General features: G+C 39.6%; 1 protein-coding gene across 3 annotated transcripts in view; it reads left to right on the top strand.

Moving 5' to 3' along the window:
* Window positions 1–15520: 15520 nt before the first annotated feature.
* Window positions 15521–17415, top strand: part of ZNF385B (zinc finger protein 385B) — a gene marked incomplete at its 5' end in the record, with an annotated part of 138817 nt that continues 136922 nt past the window's right edge. For all 3 annotated transcript variants that reach the window (XM_082001756.1, XM_082001754.1, XM_082001755.1), the window contains one exon: window positions 15521–15821. In XM_082001756.1, the coding sequence (XP_081857882.1) occupies window positions 15521–15821 (301 nt within the window). The remainder of the gene's footprint in view (window positions 15822–17415) is intronic.

The following is a 17415-nucleotide window of genomic DNA, read 5'->3' as shown; positions in this document are numbered from 1 at the left end:
ATACAACATAATTTTTAAAAGTTTTTTTTTTAAATGAATTAGTGATGCTTAACCTTCCTGCTTTTTAGGGATAAGGAAGCATTAACGTCGCAATTGCAAAACTGGTGAGTCCTCATCTGGAGTTCAAGGAACTGGTTTGATTACTGCTTATGAGAAGTTCAGACTGAGATGGGTGCCGAGGAGGGTTCTGGTTGGCAAAAAGGAGATGCTGTTTTTTAATGGGGAGCCTTACTTAGTCTTGGAAAATAAAGGCTAAGGGAAGGAAGAGGTTGTGGGAACACAGGGGAAGAGAAAACACCTGCTTTCTGATGCATTTATGGACTGCGTACACCAGGGAAAGAGAAACTTGGTAAACCAAGAGCCAGCGCTGTCTCAGAACAAGTGGCTGGACATCACCCTGGAAAACCTTGTGTGGCCAAGTACAGGTCTGATTGTCGGAGCTCTGTCCTGGCTGAGGTACACGAGGACTGTATTTGAAGTTGTTGGTTTTTTTGCTAAGTCTTGTATTTCTTACAGCGATAAAGCATAGCAGCAGTACAGGACTTGATCAAGTGCACGGCTGAGAGAACATCAATGCTCCTGCCTAGCTGCCAGAAATAGTCAGCTCTGAACATTCAAAAATCTTGTCAGGTCCTAGAAGAAAATTGAAATTGGTTTCTTTTTAATTCCCTTCCAGTTCTTGAGCCTTTAGGGTTCATATTTTCAGTCATCTCTGCAAGGATTAGAGGGATATTAAAAAAGCTAGAGTTCCTAGGGATTTTTATAACTGCATGAGCCAGGCTTAAGAAAAATGCCTAATACTGCAAGATATAATTCTGAGAGCTAGCAGCCCTGAACCGATGAGTGGAGTGTTATAAGCAAGAGAGACATCAGACTGATAAATTAGTTTTTCTTAAGTGAACCTTTCCAAATGTTTCACGTTTCAAAATGCCGTCTTTGTCATGTCGGCACAGGAGGCCTCTCCAATCCACTGGATCTTTTATGGCAATCAGTGTGTATAAAACTGCCTTTTAGCAGAAATTGTGCTCAGCTATCATCTATTTATCTAAGTATAACTTGAGCACAGGTCAACTAGGTAAGCTAGTGAGAGAGGAAGGTCTTGATTAAACAAGGGATCTGTTAGAGGAAACGTTTATCATGGGATGTTTTGCATCATGAAGTCAACTGGCACATGCAAAAAGAACATTTTTTTTTATTTCTTAATAAAATGTTTAGGAAATTGAAAAACCACCAAATGTCTCCAAGGAATATGACAGCTCGGACAAAGGAGAGCGATCTACTGAAATAAGGCATAAAAGTCAGCTTTACTGCAATCTTAAAGTTGCAAAGGGCTTTGAAAAGTGAATGACCGGAGAGAAATATCTCATGAGAGTAAAATGGGCTTCTGAAGGATAACTTCAGCTGTAAATGCTAAAGTAAAAGCTGCTTGTTATGCACCTCAGCATTTTCAAGTGCAAAAAATATATAATCTGGTCACACTTCCATCTTTTGGGGGGTTATATTTATTCAGAGGAGATTAACGGCCAATTTTCAGTGTGACTGCCTTCATCAGAAGTTTATCCCTTTGCAAAATGACGTTTTTACTTTTTATGGGAGCACTATGCTTGAATTTTTGTGAACACTACAAATTCATAGTTGTAAAATGAAAGGTGGAAAAATGTTTATATCCCTAAGGAGATGTCAGAATTGTATCCTGTGTAGGATGGCAGTATAAGACTGTGACTTGTGTAATTTTATTTGTCAGATGTACTTGTGTTAAATAACTTTATTGTGGTATTGAGTTTTAATTACATTTATGATGACATGGACATTTAATAAAGCCATGTGTTCTGCAGATAGCTGCAGCAGGATGCACAGATTGGTACTTGTGGTCTCTGCAGTAGAGGTGGCAGTCTGGGATGATTTAAAGCAACTGACGGTTGTACTAACCGTCATTCAAAGGAGAGGAAGGAAACTTTTTATTAGGCAGCATGGAGAAACTTTGCCTTGTGCCCCTCATTGCCTCTGGTTGCTTATGTGGGGGGATAGGAATGACAAACCTTTCTGCTTGCATGTACTTTCCTGGATTTTCTTTCTTTAGATGGCCTCTACTTTTTCTTAAGAGCTAAGCTGTCATTTGGAGATGACTGTTTGGTGTGTTCTGTTCTTCTGCCCTGCCTCTGCCCCACACGGTCTGAGTGCTGGAGGAGGTGATGCACTCGTGCTGGCCGGAGGCGTCTTCCTTCAGAACCTGTGGCTGGGCTCCCGGGAGGGTCTCTGCGGACCCAGCCGCGCTGGCATGAGCCGTAGCACCGGGGGCTCTTACACCGTCAGGCCCCCCCGAGACCTTTGCAACCCCTCTCTCTCATGACTCTGTAGCACAGACCTTTATGATTTCTCTCCTTTGTGTCCTGTTTTTCTAATGTTAACAATTTAAGGGCAATTTGGCCGTGTTTTGAAATTCCACTTCCTAAAAGCTGAGCTTAAGCAATATTTTTTTTTTTTAATCTGTGCAGACAGTGATGTAACACACTTGTGCAAGAGTTAATTCCCTTCCTCAGTGAAAGGTTTGCATGTAGCCGGTGATTTAGAAATGTTTGGAAAAATGTACAGGTGGATGTGTTTTTCTATTTTCTCTGTTTGCTTTAGATCTTTATCAATGTACAAAAAGAGATTTAATTAGACGATTTAAAAAGAATGTGTAGAATTACTTTATGTAGTTTGAGTGCTTAATGGCCCCAGATTGGGGAGATTTCTGTATTCTCTGTTAACAATCTATAAGTGGATATGACAGATTAAGCGAGTAAGCGGAAGTTTACGCAGTTTGTGAGACAGGCAGAAGATGTCACGCTAGTTCTGCTTTTTAATTGATTTTTCTTTCCTCTGTGCGTATGGTATGACAGCACGTGCGCAGGAGAAGAATCTATGGAGGTATGGGGGTAGGAAAAGAGCTGGGGCTGTGCAAGAAATCATAAGATGGAGAACAGCTGTCAAAATGATAGTGTAAGAGGGATGCAAGGAAAGGAGGCAGAAAAAACATCCTGTCAGCAACAAAGACAGTTTCTAAAATTTCTTCAGGCCAAAGAAATCTGTAAGTTCTGCAGAATTTCATCTTGCTGCTTGGTCTCCGGTTCCCTCTGAGCTTGTGAGCTGTATGTGCCTTTTGCCACTGATGACAGTGAGAATGCCTTGCAGCTCTTGGGGTGTTGGAGGTGGGGCCAGCAGCACGCCGTAACTTGTTCTTGAGATGTACCCCATGCCTGTTACAGTGCAACTCACCCTTCTTTTACGGAGCATTTAGAGAGCTACAGCCTCCTGACCTGTCTGATCTAAAATAAACTAACCTAGGTCTCAAAAAGTCTTATAAACTTGACAGCAGATGGCACATGCTTTTTGTTTAGCCCTGCATATACTATCTCGGTGGGTGGTAACAGCCTTTGGACAAAATCAGCATCCCACCAGTCACCATCTGGGATGGCAGATGATACGTGGGACTGTCATGAATAAGCATTCTGATGTTTGTAAATGTCCGAAGGAAGACACTGCTTGTTAGCATGTAGCTAACACCGCGAGAAGCTCGCTGGAGCAAAAGCTGAATTTGTGTGCCTCGGGTCCATCTCTGCAATATGGGTGGGTGTAAGGTGATTCTTCCATGGTTTGCTCATTTTGATGGTGAACTTGAATGGCTCGTATTTTGTAAGGTCTTTAATCTTTGTTGGTGCTCTTGTGATAAAAATAATTCCTTGGAAAAAACCACCTTGGACACAAAGGTGTAAAATTACTTGCAAAAGAAATAATAGTTTTGTTGCAGATGCAGGAGTAGAAATGCACATCTGGCCCTTGTCTACTTCCATTTTCCCTTCTCCCAGGTGAGGGTTGCACAGACGGGAATGTGAACCATGAGGATACCCACAGGCCACTTTCCTCATCGTTTCTGTCCCTGGCTCTATGCCCTAAGCCTCTCTTCCAGACATGCTTTGAGAAATAGTATTTAGACCAGTTTTGGTTGTAAGGGCTGCTTGTCATTCATGTGAGAGGTTCTTTAAGTAGTGTATTTTAGACAGTAAAGCTGGTCCCATAGGAAGCTCTGGGTTGTATCAAGAATAAACATCTTTAAAAGTAAGAAATCTGTGCATCGATCGTGCAATTTGTGTTATACTGCAGTTAAGACATCCATTTTGGTTTGTGTTAAAGCATGTTTTATTCACACTTAGCTGGCCTGTGTATCTGCTGAAATGGGTATGAAGCAACAGTAACGAAATGGCATCTGCTTTAGTGATTCAAAGAGCCGACGACGACTTTTTCTCAGTATCTTCAGGGTAGTTGGTGCAGAATACCCACAAAGGTGTGGGGCTTAAAATTTTTACGCTTTTTAGTGCTGTTGGCATTGCCAAAGGTTCTTTGGTATGAAGGTTTTGGGGTAGGGGGAATAAACTGATCTGAGTCTTTTCAAGTGTTTTTGCTGCTTAAGTATGATATGCAAGCAGTATACTGATTTTATACAAATGAATAATCAAAGGGAAGAAAATGAAACAAAACCTCACATGAATTCTTAATTCAAGTACTACCTTTCAGCTTAAAATTAAAATGTTAAGGTTAGAGGTATGTCCAAAAGTTAATCCAATTTGGGTTTGATAAATGCAATAGCATGGTTGCACTGGCTGGCATGCAAAGAATGCATGAGGAGGGTTTGTCTGTCAAATCCGTATGAGCAAATGCACTCACTTTAGCAGGCTCTTAGTTGAGGGGAGAGCAGGGTGGATTATTTGCAGCACGGAAACACATGCATGTGCTATTTCTGGATCAGGGTGTGAAATGTCAGCAAAAACAGTGAAAAGCTGCCTTATTTCTCACAAATGGAAGTGTGTATTTTAATGTGGAATAGGATAGGTATTCAGGATGGATTTTGCAGGCCATCCCTTAAAGCCTAAGGTGACTGGGCAGCTTGAGTTTAGGAGAGATCTGTGCAAGTCTGGGGGTGGGCAGGAGGAATTAAGGAGTGGCTGTATCTTCGACTCTGCCAGAGGTGCCTCTGAGTTCCGTATCGGCACAAAACACGCTTAGCCGTGGCTCCTTTAAATAAAGAAAACGGGAAGTTAAAGGTTACATTCAAGGCAATGCCGACTTTAACCCGGTCCGTTTCTGCAGGTGGCTTCAAACTGGGTGATCTGCTTGCCTGTTCTCATGGTCTGTCATTTAGCAGTTGGGTAATTCTCTTATAACTTGATCACAGATCTTAAGTAGTTAGTAAGACAAAATATATGTTATGTCCCTTTGCCTTTTTACTATAAGGGAACATTGCTTTCAGTATTTTTTCTGTTGCAGAAGAGAATTAATAGTTTACATAGACGCTAACAGTCTCTTACGGATGACTAATCTGGGACCATCTTTTTAGGAGTATATTAGGGTTGATGTTCATTGCCGCTGATCATGCTTGTAGTTTTGAGCACGGTTTTATCTTCTTAGTCTTCCTGGTGCTGTCAAGCAAGCTGATGTGTCTCAATCTCACATTATTTCTGAATGTAGCTTGTTCTCTGTTCATGTCCAGCTATTCTTTTCACACAGTCCTCAAAGTTCTTGCTGTCGTGTCCAAGAGCTCTTTTACAGCGTTACCAGGCTTTATTCTGAATTAATGGTTTCTGGCACAACTTATATGCAGCTCCTAGCATCGTCAGACTTACGCTAGATGAACAAGAAGGCTGTCTACTCTGCCTGGCTTTCTGTTGTGGCTTCCTTTTATGCTCGGGTGAATTCTCCATATTTTTAAGAGAGGTAGGAATGATTTTTGCTTCCCGAGACTGAAGCTTTATGTACTCCTCAAATGAGATTACGCTCAAGCAAGATAAAGCAACAGCCAGGTACAAATACTCTGTGGGAGTCTCCCATTATGCCTGTGGCTTTTGATCTTTATTTGTGCAAGTTCATGCCTAAAACTTTTTTTATAATTAAAATAGATGCTTTACTAGAAGTACCTTACATCTTTTACCAGTTCTTCAATTAGTTAAAAGCCATTTGCTTTCCTGTGGGTATTAAGTTATCTTATGTTTTAAGAGATGATTCTAAAACATATAGAAATAATTTTTTCTTTTAAAAAACTCTAATTTTTTGTGGGCCTTTTATTTTTGAAGGCAGGTTGAAACTATATCCTCTACATCATTTTCCTTTTATAAGTTTGTTTTCAGCTCTTATGAGTTGTAAAATCTGGTGGAGACACATCTAATTACATTGAATAACATAAAATATTAGGTGTTTTTTCAAAAGGAGTTCTTTGATTTAAAAGAATACTTGGATACAATACTTTGAAAGATGCAAATGAAGAACCCAATCTAGCAACTTTGTAGAAGTCGATTTATGAAATAGTCTTAGAAAATTATCTTAGAGGCAATATAATTAAATTTGTTTTATTAAGTTAGTGATTGATAAGACAGTTCCCTAGTCTCAAAGCAGCGGATTGTGAAAATGGGCAAAACTGGGAATACTCTTAAGAAAACTCACTTTGTTCGTTTCTACTTGGAAAAAATAAGCTTTTTTTAAATTTTTGTCTACTTTTTGAGGAATTGCTCTCAAAATGACTTGTACTTTTCACATTTAACCATTTAAAAGCATCCAACTTATTTTTTTTAAATATTATTTTTTGCTGTCTGCTTGGCATTTTGGCACATGGGATGTTTTTAGTCCTGGCTTTGTCCAACAAAGAACTCATCTAAGTTTGCCTATATTTTTGTGAGGTTTTTTTCCCCTCCTTCCTGGGTGTTGCTTTGGAATTCAAGAATATTTGGGATTTAGGTCTTTGATAGGAAACTAGAGTTCCTGGATAAAATAATATGTAAATATGACCTGATACTGACAATCAGTGATGTTTGGTATGTTGTGGACTCATTTTTGTTTGAGGACACTAAAACACAAAGACAGGACTTGGCTGAATGTGTGCAGACAACACACCTGGGTAGCAGTGTGGTTATCGGGGATGTTGTATGGGTTTATACATCAGACTTGTTCATAGAGAAAGCTAAGGGAGCTGAGTAGCTATTTTTCTGGCAGGTCTATTCTCTCTGATAGACTTGTGCACATGGTAGGGGAGGACAAAAGTGTAAGATGACATATACAACCATGTGTTAGACAGTTTGGGCATGTAAGATGTTCTTCTACAATTAGATAAGAGTACTGAAAGTAGAGTGTAAGTTAACTGAAGGTAAGTAATGGCTTAATGACAGATTCCTGAGTAGAAGGCACCAACTTGTCAAACGGTTCATCATGCAAAACTATGTTATGACAATGCTGGAAAACTATGTTTCTCTTGAAGCATAATCCAAGATAGCTGTCTGGACTCCAAACTTGATTAACTTTCTTGGCAGCAGTCAGATATATTTTGTCAGGTGAGGATATATCTCTTTGGCAAATAAGTCGATGTGTAAATCTATTCTTGTTAATGTAAAAAATGCCAGAAATCCGTAAGTATCGGGGCTAAAGAGGAAAGGATCAACCTAATTAGAGCTAGCTACAAGCATGGGCACGTGCAACCACAGTCTGTGATAATCAAAGTTGAGAATAATTTTATTTACTCCAGTTTAGTTGAGCTCACAGTCTAGTACAGTAGGTCTTATTAAAATGTAAAATTTTGAGGAAATTTTAGGTTTCCTTAAAATGGACAGTATCAAGGCTGGGAGAACAAAGCAAAATACTAGCTACTTGAATGTTTTCAGTTTTCTGAATTACCTTGTACTGAACAGCTAGTGTTTATGTTGTGAAACAACCATCTGTTTTTGTAGTTTAAAGAGAATCTTGTTCAAATGTTAAATATTCTAAAATGTGTTAGTGAAGAGGCTGTCAGCCATTTGTCATAGTACACCATTCAAAACTTTTCATGTGCAGGAATAGCAATCTGACTTCCTATTCCTATTTGCATTGATAAATCAGCATCAAAATACAGGCTAAAAAATTACTTAACCTGGTTTGGTCAGTGTGCCATGATTAAATGATTATTCTTTCACAAGGAATAAAAATGTATTTCTGTTTCTGAACCATTCAGTTTTTACTGTAACTTTGAATTAAAACATTCTATGTGCTTTGTGAGCAGAGATGAAAGAAATAAGGAAGTGTTGACCAGATGTGTATGGATGGGTAATAAACAGTTTAACAGGTGGAAACATTGCAGAATATGATGCCTCCTTGAGGAATTTCAGAACAGGATGAAGACTAGACATGGCAGTTCTCTGTTTTGATTTGTACTGAAAGAAAGAGGAGCACATCTTCTGAAAGGAAACGGGTCCCTTAAACATATGGGGGATTTTTCAAGGTTGGCTTCAAAATAGTCTCTGGTGCTTTTTTAACACTGTAGGATACTGTGCACAAGGCAGTATGCATATGCTGTTCGCCACAGTATCCCAATAGAACTTGTTGCCCAGATGGTGCAAACCATATGCCTCTCGATAGTTTAGCTATGTTTGGGAAATACTGTCGAAAAATATAAGGTCATAAGACTTCTCAAAAGCAGCTCTAGCGAGTTTCTTTTAAATAATGCTCTGGAGGAATTCAAGCTGGTTGTTTTCTTTTTTCTTTTTTTTTTTTTTTCCTTTTTCTTTTTTGAGTGTTTTATGGCAGAGATGAGGAACTATGGAATCGTACTTGCTCCAGTGCAAGACTATAGCTCTTACGAAGTCATGCATGCAGTCTTCACCGGTCCATCTGCATAGATAGCTTTTCCCCGTAGGTAGTGCTTCAGAAGTGTACAGCACAAGGCTCAGTCTTGGGTCTCCCTCTTTTTCTCCTCCCCGGCCCGCCCCAAGTTGTCTGAATGAACCTTTTTGGAAATGTAACAACATAGAAACCCAGTTAATTTTTATATTTGTTCCTGTGTCTTCCGTAAATCATTTGACTATTTCCAAAGGCTAAATGAGAAAATTCTCTTTGCCCATATGTAAGTTGTTAAAATATGTTTTCTATTTTGCTTACCTGCCACAGATCCACAGAGGGATGGCAGTCTAATTACATTTCCAGCATAGTGGCTCTTTGAAGTATCAACTAATTAGGAAAGGACATTGCAAAAGTTTAGACCAGCACTGGGGAAAACAATGCTTCATGTAACCATCACTAATTCATTAGGACAACCAAAGCTTATTTCCTTTGAGTAAAGATTTGCACATTCTCACCTACAGCAGTGTACTATATATAATACTTCTTTGTAGCTCCTCTGAAAGCACAACTCTGTTTAAAAGTAAATTAGTTAAATTGAAAGGCTAATTGCCTTGAGCTTCAAGTACAAAGGATGTCCATGCTTAGATTTCTTTGCCAGCTGCAAGAGGCTGAGAAGATGTGGCTTCAGAAATCATAACAGGGTATCTCATGACACCTAAGAATTTTAATGTGGTGTCATAAATCACTAATTTATTCTTGCTCCAGTATTACTTGCAGAATCTATTCAGATGGATCACAGTTCTGTGCATGGCGGGAGGAACTGTGACAGGGGGCACAACTCGTTTAGCCTGGGAACAGCTTATGTCAAATACCCAAAAAGCTCTTACACTTGGATTGCTTCCGCTTATGATTTTGATCAGAGTAAAAATGAGTATATCTGGTTTGAATCTTTTTGGAAGAGAAAGAAGCAGACTTTCAAGTATCTTTGAAAGATGAATATGGCATACAGTCCCTTTACGGACTTAGATATTTTTTTTTTTTCTCTGAATCATTTCAGCTGGATGTTTTCTAACATACTGGGATGTTCTTTGTTTCCTGCTTTTTTTCTTGTTTTCACTTTCTCACATTTCAATTTTTAATTGGGTATAGTCCTTTAAGTTGTTGAGTAAATACAACTACAGTGATATAGAACTATCTTGGTAAAGGGTGTGTCACTCCAGTGTGAGTCACAGAATCTTGTCCTTTTTTATGGAACATTTTAATTTGTGGATATTGTTATGTATCAGCTGCTGTTGAGACTTGGCTTATCCTGTGCTGTGTCCGGGTTATACAAAAGTGGGAGCTTACAGGATTGATCTGTTGTGTTTTCCCCATATGATAATTTCCATCCTTTCTCCCTTTTAATGAACTTAAATTCTTGTTTTTAGTCTTAAACCTGCTTCTAAATACTTTACAATCCCATCTGTAACTATTACTCTTCATAGTCCCATCTATTACTCCAAATGATTTTTTTTTTCTTTTACTTTGCACAATATAATGACCATGTAACTTCTCTTTATTCCTAGTTCACTGACTGTAGTCTCAGGTAGCTGCTTCTGTTACATGATAATGTTGTTGAACTATGTGTAAGCCTGAGGAATGAATGGCCCCATTTCATACCTGACTCCTGGTGAGTGAGAATAAGTACCATCCAGAACTCTTCAAAATCTGTCTGCAGTGAAAAGCTCTTTTTGAAGGAAAAAGATGACAACACTCGCCAGATGCTTGCTTTCATAAATTGGAGTGACTAGGAAATGTAGAAAATAGGAAGAATGCTCATGGGGTTTTGGGTTTTTTTTGTGTGTGTTTTTTTTAATCACAATTTAATATATCTGTACAAGTTTCTTTCATAAAAGTCTAAAGTATTCAGATAGCCTTCTAAAGAAAAGTTACCTCTTACAAAATAAATCGCATTCATGGTGAGATTCTTACGCTGACTCATACAGAAGTAGTACAATTCTGCATTACTCTAGAATGAGGACATTTCAGCAGGTATTTTTAAAGGTGTGTTTCTTCCAACCCTAACTTTAAAGAAGTTTAAAGAACAAAGGAAGGAGACAGAATTTTGAAGGGAAATGGGACCTTTCATGTAATAACCTTTTTATTTTTTGAACAAATACATACACCACAAGAAGTGATCAGTTATGGTAAAAGCTGTACTACCATGTGAAAGATGTGCATACTGTAAAATCTCTGTGGATGTTTGCCACCAACGTTTTCTTCTTAAAAAGGTTAGAAGGGACTGGGCAAGGCTTTTCAAACACAGATGACGTGCTGTACCAAATGTTCAGGTCTCTCAAATCCCAGGAAGACAATGGCTGGGATTTCTGTGCAGGAGCAGGCAGACTTCTGAGGGCTAGCATGGTTTGGTCTCTGGCGGCACGTACAGGTCCTCTCCAGGGTTGGACCTGTCACAGTATGCTGCTGCAAGCCATCCTGAAGCCAAGGTTTAAAGTGCTCAGTGTAGGTATTTTTTCAGAAGTGCTTTGCATCTGCTGCTCCCATCAGTTTTTGGGAGGTCAGTGCTGCTTACATTTTAATGTAGATGCAGAGCTTTAAGGTTATTTTACAATTTCAGCTGTGGCTTTTAATTCTTAAATTAGTAGCAAGAGATTGCTTTAAGGACTCATTTGTCCTGCGTTAATGCAACTAAGACAGTACTTTGTGGTAAAAGTGAGTTTAAAACTATTCTGTCTGTAAAAACAGAAGTGAAACTTGGACAGTGGTTTCTTTTTGTTTGAAGATTAATTTTCTTTCTGGACTGGCAGCTGGGATGCTGCCTTAGGGTGTAGGTGTGGTGTTTGGGTCCTTGCTAATGCTCACTTGTCCTTTCTGGGTGTGTCCATGCTAAAAACATTTTTGGTCACATCAGGAGTGCAGTTTCGTGGCTTACCTTGCTTTGTTTCATATTTCATCTGTCTCAGACTTCACAAACTGAAAGGTTTCATTCCTTTGGATGAAAGTAAACCAAAATGTGTAGTCCAGGAGTGTATGTATCTCGTACTGCAGTGATAATGGGCTAATGCAGTTACCAGGTTGGTGCTTTCCAAAATAAACCCTCTTTGAAAAGGTCTGGTGCTGTTACAGGTACTCAGCAGCAGCTGTCTGCTCCACACAGCTTCCTAATGCAGATATTTGCCTCTGCCGCTTTTACATCTATCTAAACCAACTGAGTTTCATTAAGACCATTGAAATAATTACTGAATTATAGTTTGAATGATTTGCTTTCTGCATTCAAACTTACGAGATTTCTGACAAGCCAGGATTTTTAAACCTATTTAATTATTAAATAATTACATTTGTATGTTTATAGCATCTAAAACAATGTAATAATGTACTAAGCAGGAAACAGTTAAGGACCTGCTAACCCACCTGGACACCCACAAGTCTATGGGGCTTGATGAGATCCACCCAAGAGTACTGAGGGAGCTGGCGGAGGAGCTTGCCAAGCCACTCTCCATCATTTATCAGCAGTCCTGGTTCACAGGGAAGGTCCCAGAAGACTGGAGGCTTGCCAATGTGACACCCATCTACAAGAAAGGCTGGAAGGAGGATCCTGGTAACTACTGGCCTGTCAGCCTGACCTTGGTACCAGGGACGATCATGGAGCGGTTGGTCTTGAGAGTGCTCACAGGGCATCTGCAGGACAACTGAGGGATCAGGCCCTGCCAGCATGGGTTCATGAAAGCCAGGTCCTGCTTGACCAGCCTGATCTCCTTCTATGACCAGGTGATCCACCTAGTGGACGAGGGAAAGGCTGTGGATGTTGTCTACCTGGACTTTAGTAAAGCCTTTGACAGCGTCTCCCACAGCATTCTCCTGGAGAAACCAGTGGCTCGTGGCTTAGATAGGTTTACTCTTCACTGGGTAAAGAACTGGCTGGATGGCCGAGCCCAGAGAGTTGTGTTGAACGGCGTTAAATCCAGTTGGTGGACAGTTACAAGCGGTGTTCCCCAGGGCTCGGTTCTGGGGCCGGTCTTGTTCAATATCTTTACTGATGATCTGGATGAGGGGATTGAGTGCTCCCTCAGTAAGTTTGCAGATGACACCAGTTGGGTGGGAGTGTTGATCTGCTGGAGAGCAGGAGAGCTCTGCAGGGGGATCTGGACAGGCTGGATCGATGGGCCGAGGTCAACTGTATGAGGTTTATTAAACCAAGTGCCGGTTCCTGCCCTTCGGTCACAACAACCCTGTGTAACCCTACAGGCTTGGGGAGGAGTGGCTGGAGAGCTGCCTGGCAGAAAAGGACCTGGGGGAGCTGGTTGACAGCCGGCTGAACATGAGCCAGCTGTGTGCCCAGGTGGCCAAGAAGGCCAACAGCGTCCTGGCCTGTATCAGGAATAGTGTGGCCAGCAGGAGTAGGGAAGTGATTGTGCCTCTGTACTCGGCACTGGTGAGGCTGCACCTTGAATCCTGTGTTCAGTTTTGGGCCCCTCACTACAAGAAGGACACTGAGGTGCTGGAGTGTGTCCAGAGAAGGGCAACGAAGCTGGTGAAGGGTCTGGAGAACAAGTCTTACAAGGAGCGGCTGAGGGACCTGGATTTTAGTCTGGAGGAGGCTGGGGGATACCTTATCACTCTCTACAACTACCTGAAAGGGGGTTGTGGTGAGGTGGGCATTGGTCTCTTCTCCCAACTAACTAGTGACAGACAAGAGGAAATGGCCTCAAGTTGCGCCAGGGGAGGTTTAGATTGGATATTAGGAAAAATTTCTTCACCGAGAGAGTGGTCAAGCATTGGGACAGGCTGCCCATGGAGGTGGTGGAGTCACCTTCTCTGGAAATGTTCAAAAAACATGTAGATGTGGCACTTCAGGATATGGTTTATTGGGCGTGGTGGTGTTGGGTTGTCGGGTAGACTTGATGATCTTAGGGGTCTTTTCCAACCTTAATGATTCTGTGAATATGAAAATACTTTTGTTTCAAAACCTTTTCAGGGAACAAAAACTACAACAGTGCTGTTGAAATAAAAGTATATAGAAAACAAAGGAAGCAGTGGAAGTTATTTGTGGTTTAAAAAATACATTGAGAAGTAACAAGTACCAAAGCTGTACGAAGATTAAATTTTCAGATGAAAATGTCAGCTGAGTCGAGGATCTTGGTTGCTTGCCTTGAAATATGATAGTTACGCCTAAATGATTTAGTGTGACAGTGTCTAGCCTAGATTTTCAGGATGATTAGTATTTTGTTTTTAAAAGCAATTAGGTACCTGGACCCTACAATTATTTTTAATAATTCTTTTTTTTAATATTTGATGTGGTGTATATCTTAGTGAATGTATTGCTTCTATTTTTTGTTTATTTGATGACAGGACTGTCCTTTATATGAAACAAATATATGACTATGAACTCTGATATTTAGAATACTTGATCGGTGAATCATGCTTGAGGAAGAATTTGTGCAAATACTTAAATGTTAAGCTTGGGCTAGAGTTGGGAATGTGATGAAATACTCCATGCCACCACAGAAATGACTCTTTAAATGACTCTATTTCTGAAGTAGTTTCCATTTATATACCTGTGCCAAAGAACTTACCTATGCCAAAGAACTAAACAGACTTTCTCCTGGTAATATACTTGTCTGGATAACGAGAGGAGTATTCTAGTATTGCTTGCAAATATCACACTGTTTCGGGGAGGATTGCTACAACTGCTTTTGTGTTTTGTTTTTTCTGTGTGGAGGTGCAGTCACCTCCACACACGCCTAGGCAGGAGGAATGCCTCCTGCCTAGCAGAGTGGTAGGAATGCACAAAGGTCTGTGCTGCTCTGGTTACTGGGCTGAAAAAGGAACCTTGTACCTGAAGCCTCTTTGCTTCTGAAAGCTGAATATAGGTCCACTCTTGCCTGGAAAGAGCTCTTCTGCATGGCTCCCTGAGCCAGCCTTCAGCTGATACAGAATATTTGGTTGGTGGTGGGAAAGAAGAAAATGTAAACAGAAAGTTGTTTAGCCAAGAAAACATAAATATTTTCTATTTGAGTTACCCCAGACCCTTCGCCCCCTTATAAAGAGCCTCCCCCCCCTCCCTTCTTCTCTACTGGTTTAGCAGCATACCTTAAATAAAACACACACCTACACACCTCCCCCCAGATATATAAAACTGTTCTTTGTGCAGCTCAGTTCATTTATCATGATGAAGTTCTTATTCTCTAGAGACAAGTGCATATTTCAGGCTCTTGGATTGTTGTCCAGGGACTGTCACTTAATGTGTATTTGTGTAGCTCCCATAAGACTAACTTCTAGCTGGCATTTCTCTGTGTAATAGTTTTAATTGTGAAGGTATTGATGGACTGCTATAGACAACATGTTAATGCTTGTATGAAGGCTGAAGATTTGGGTGTATATAAAAGTAGAAAGTATTCATTAGTCTCACTTGAATAGTCTACTGTTCAGTAGTATTCAATAACATCTCTTGTTGGCATCCTTTTTGTTGAATAATTTTATTTAGGGCAGTGGGTACTGCTACAGCCATTGGAAAGTGAAAAGCTCTGGAACCAGTCTTCAGTGAGGCGAAGGAAATGTATTTGAAAATAATCTTAACCTCTGCTTATAACAATAACAAACAATTGCTTATATGCAATAACAAACCTGCTTGAAAATACAGAGCTTGCAGAACAAAATGATGAGTTGTTGCGAGTTGTTGTTTTGCGCAGATTGTGATATATTGCCAACTTATTATTTCTGAGCTCTGTGGTGTGTCACAAATGCGTGTATTTCTCTATTAAGTGACGCCTCTGCAATTTGGAACTTTATTTGTTAGAACTGGTCTTTGGTTCATGTTGTATAGCATTTTAAAAAAGAAAACGCTGATTTAGTAGTAAGCATTATTAGTTTGCTTCTAGCAACAATTTTGTCTGTTTGCTTTGTAGGTATGAAGCGTCCATTAAGTCCTGACCACGTCTTTGAAGATGGGATTATGAATCAACCAGCTGTTCTATGGAGCTTTGAAGAAAAAGGACTGAGGAATGACAGACAGGACTATCAATTAAGCAAAGAAAAAAAGAAGATACTGTTTTCCTTCTGCGAAGTGTGCAATATACAGCTGAATTCTGCAGCACAAGCTCAAGTTCATTACAATGGGAAGTCTCACCTGAAAAGAGTGAAGCAACTAAATAATGGAAAACTCCCTACAAGTACAGCTCCTGGCACTTTGTTTGCAAGTACAAGCACAGGTACATGATTAGTATGAGATGTTGGATTTTGGTCAAGAAATCTGAGGATGCTTTTAAGCCCTACCTTCCCCACCCAACATAACCATTAAACTTAATATAGATTAATACTACTAGCTAATAATATTTTGTCATGTTCAGAATTACTCATGTATTTCTTTTCCTATGAAGCCAACTTGTATTAAGGCAGTATTGCATTAATGCATGATTAATGGCTGAGTTGAGCTTTGTGTAGTTGAGAGATGGTCTATTTAAAAGTAGCTGTTGTGGGTTCAAATAGTCCTGTATTTTGTCATCTGCTTTTGTTCCCAAAACAAAATTCTGGAAGGATGTTACATGTACAGCAGAAACTTCTAAAAGAAATGTAGTGGTGGGAAGAGGAGGAGGAGAGCTGGAATTTACAGGCCCGCCCCTTTCATTGTTTCTGCTTTCAGTGGTCTGCATTTTAATTACTCTTATTCAAGTGAGAAGTAACTTGAAATAATATTTTTTTACTTACTAGACAAAGGTCCCAAATGCTTGGGCAAAATGCATTTAAGATGTGTAATGAAAAGGTGCAAAGCACATAGCATGCTTTTTGTTGTGTTTTTTTATTTCAGTGTTAGACTCAGCTCAGAGCTATTCTGAGAGAAGCGTAGTATTTCCTTACTTCTCTACGCACATAGGAAAGTGAACAGACGGAACAAATGATTGAATCTTATATGGTGGTAAGGGTGAGGATGTTGTGACTCTCCCTCCCTTTTTTAAGGGGTCTTGGTATGCCACATGGTCTCTTGCTTTGATGTTCATACTTTAAGGATTTTGCTGCAGGATTATCCTTTTTCTGTGATGTTCAAACAGGATTGAAGAAAATTTGTTAGACTACTTCAAGGATACTTTTCTTACTGATAGTTGAAATAGATACTTTCTTCCTTCCACTTATTTTGTTAAAGAATCTTCAGGGGGTTTTGACATTCTGTAGAATCCAAAAGGGCCAAAGTTGATCTTAAAAATTATTATTTTATATCTCAAGCAAGTATAGCAAGTCATCCTTTCGGGTTGCAAGATAAATAAAATGTTGCAGGCTTCAGGAATTATCGTCTAGAAGAAACAAAAGTTGCTGCTTATTAACACTTGGTATTGATGAAGTAAGAGATCTCAAATCTTAATGAAAAAGGTTTTATTAATTTTATTAGAGAATTTTTTTATTAACCACATGAGGGGATTTGCTTTGGTTTTGTATAGCAACAGTCAAACTACATTAAAGTCAAACTGCTTTTTTGTTTTTTTATGATTTTGATTCCTGTTAACTGAATTTTACCTTTTTTTTTAATCTGTGGTATTGTTTTGTTTGGTTTAGAACGAAGCAGTGTAAGACTATCCTCACCTGGGTAAGGCCTGTGGTCCAAAGATTAAATTCCTAGTGAATAACACCTAAATTACTTGTGTGCATTCTTAAAATAGCTTAATATCTATGAGACATTCTAATTTAATATAAATTCCTCTGTGTGCTGATAGAAAACATATAAAGTGTTTGCACTGTATGTTTTCTGTTGCTTTTTGTTACCTGGACCCCTGCATCTGATGTCTTTGCTGTCATTCCTGGGTATCGCAGCTG

The sequence above is a fragment of the Phaethon aethereus genome, assembly GCF_964289735.1.
Source record: "Phaethon aethereus genome assembly, chromosome: 6".
Lineage (NCBI taxonomy): Eukaryota > Metazoa > Chordata > Aves > Phaethontiformes > Phaethontidae > Phaethon > Phaethon aethereus.
The sequence above is the reverse complement of the archived record's forward strand: the minus strand, read 5'-3'. Positions and strand labels throughout refer to the sequence as shown.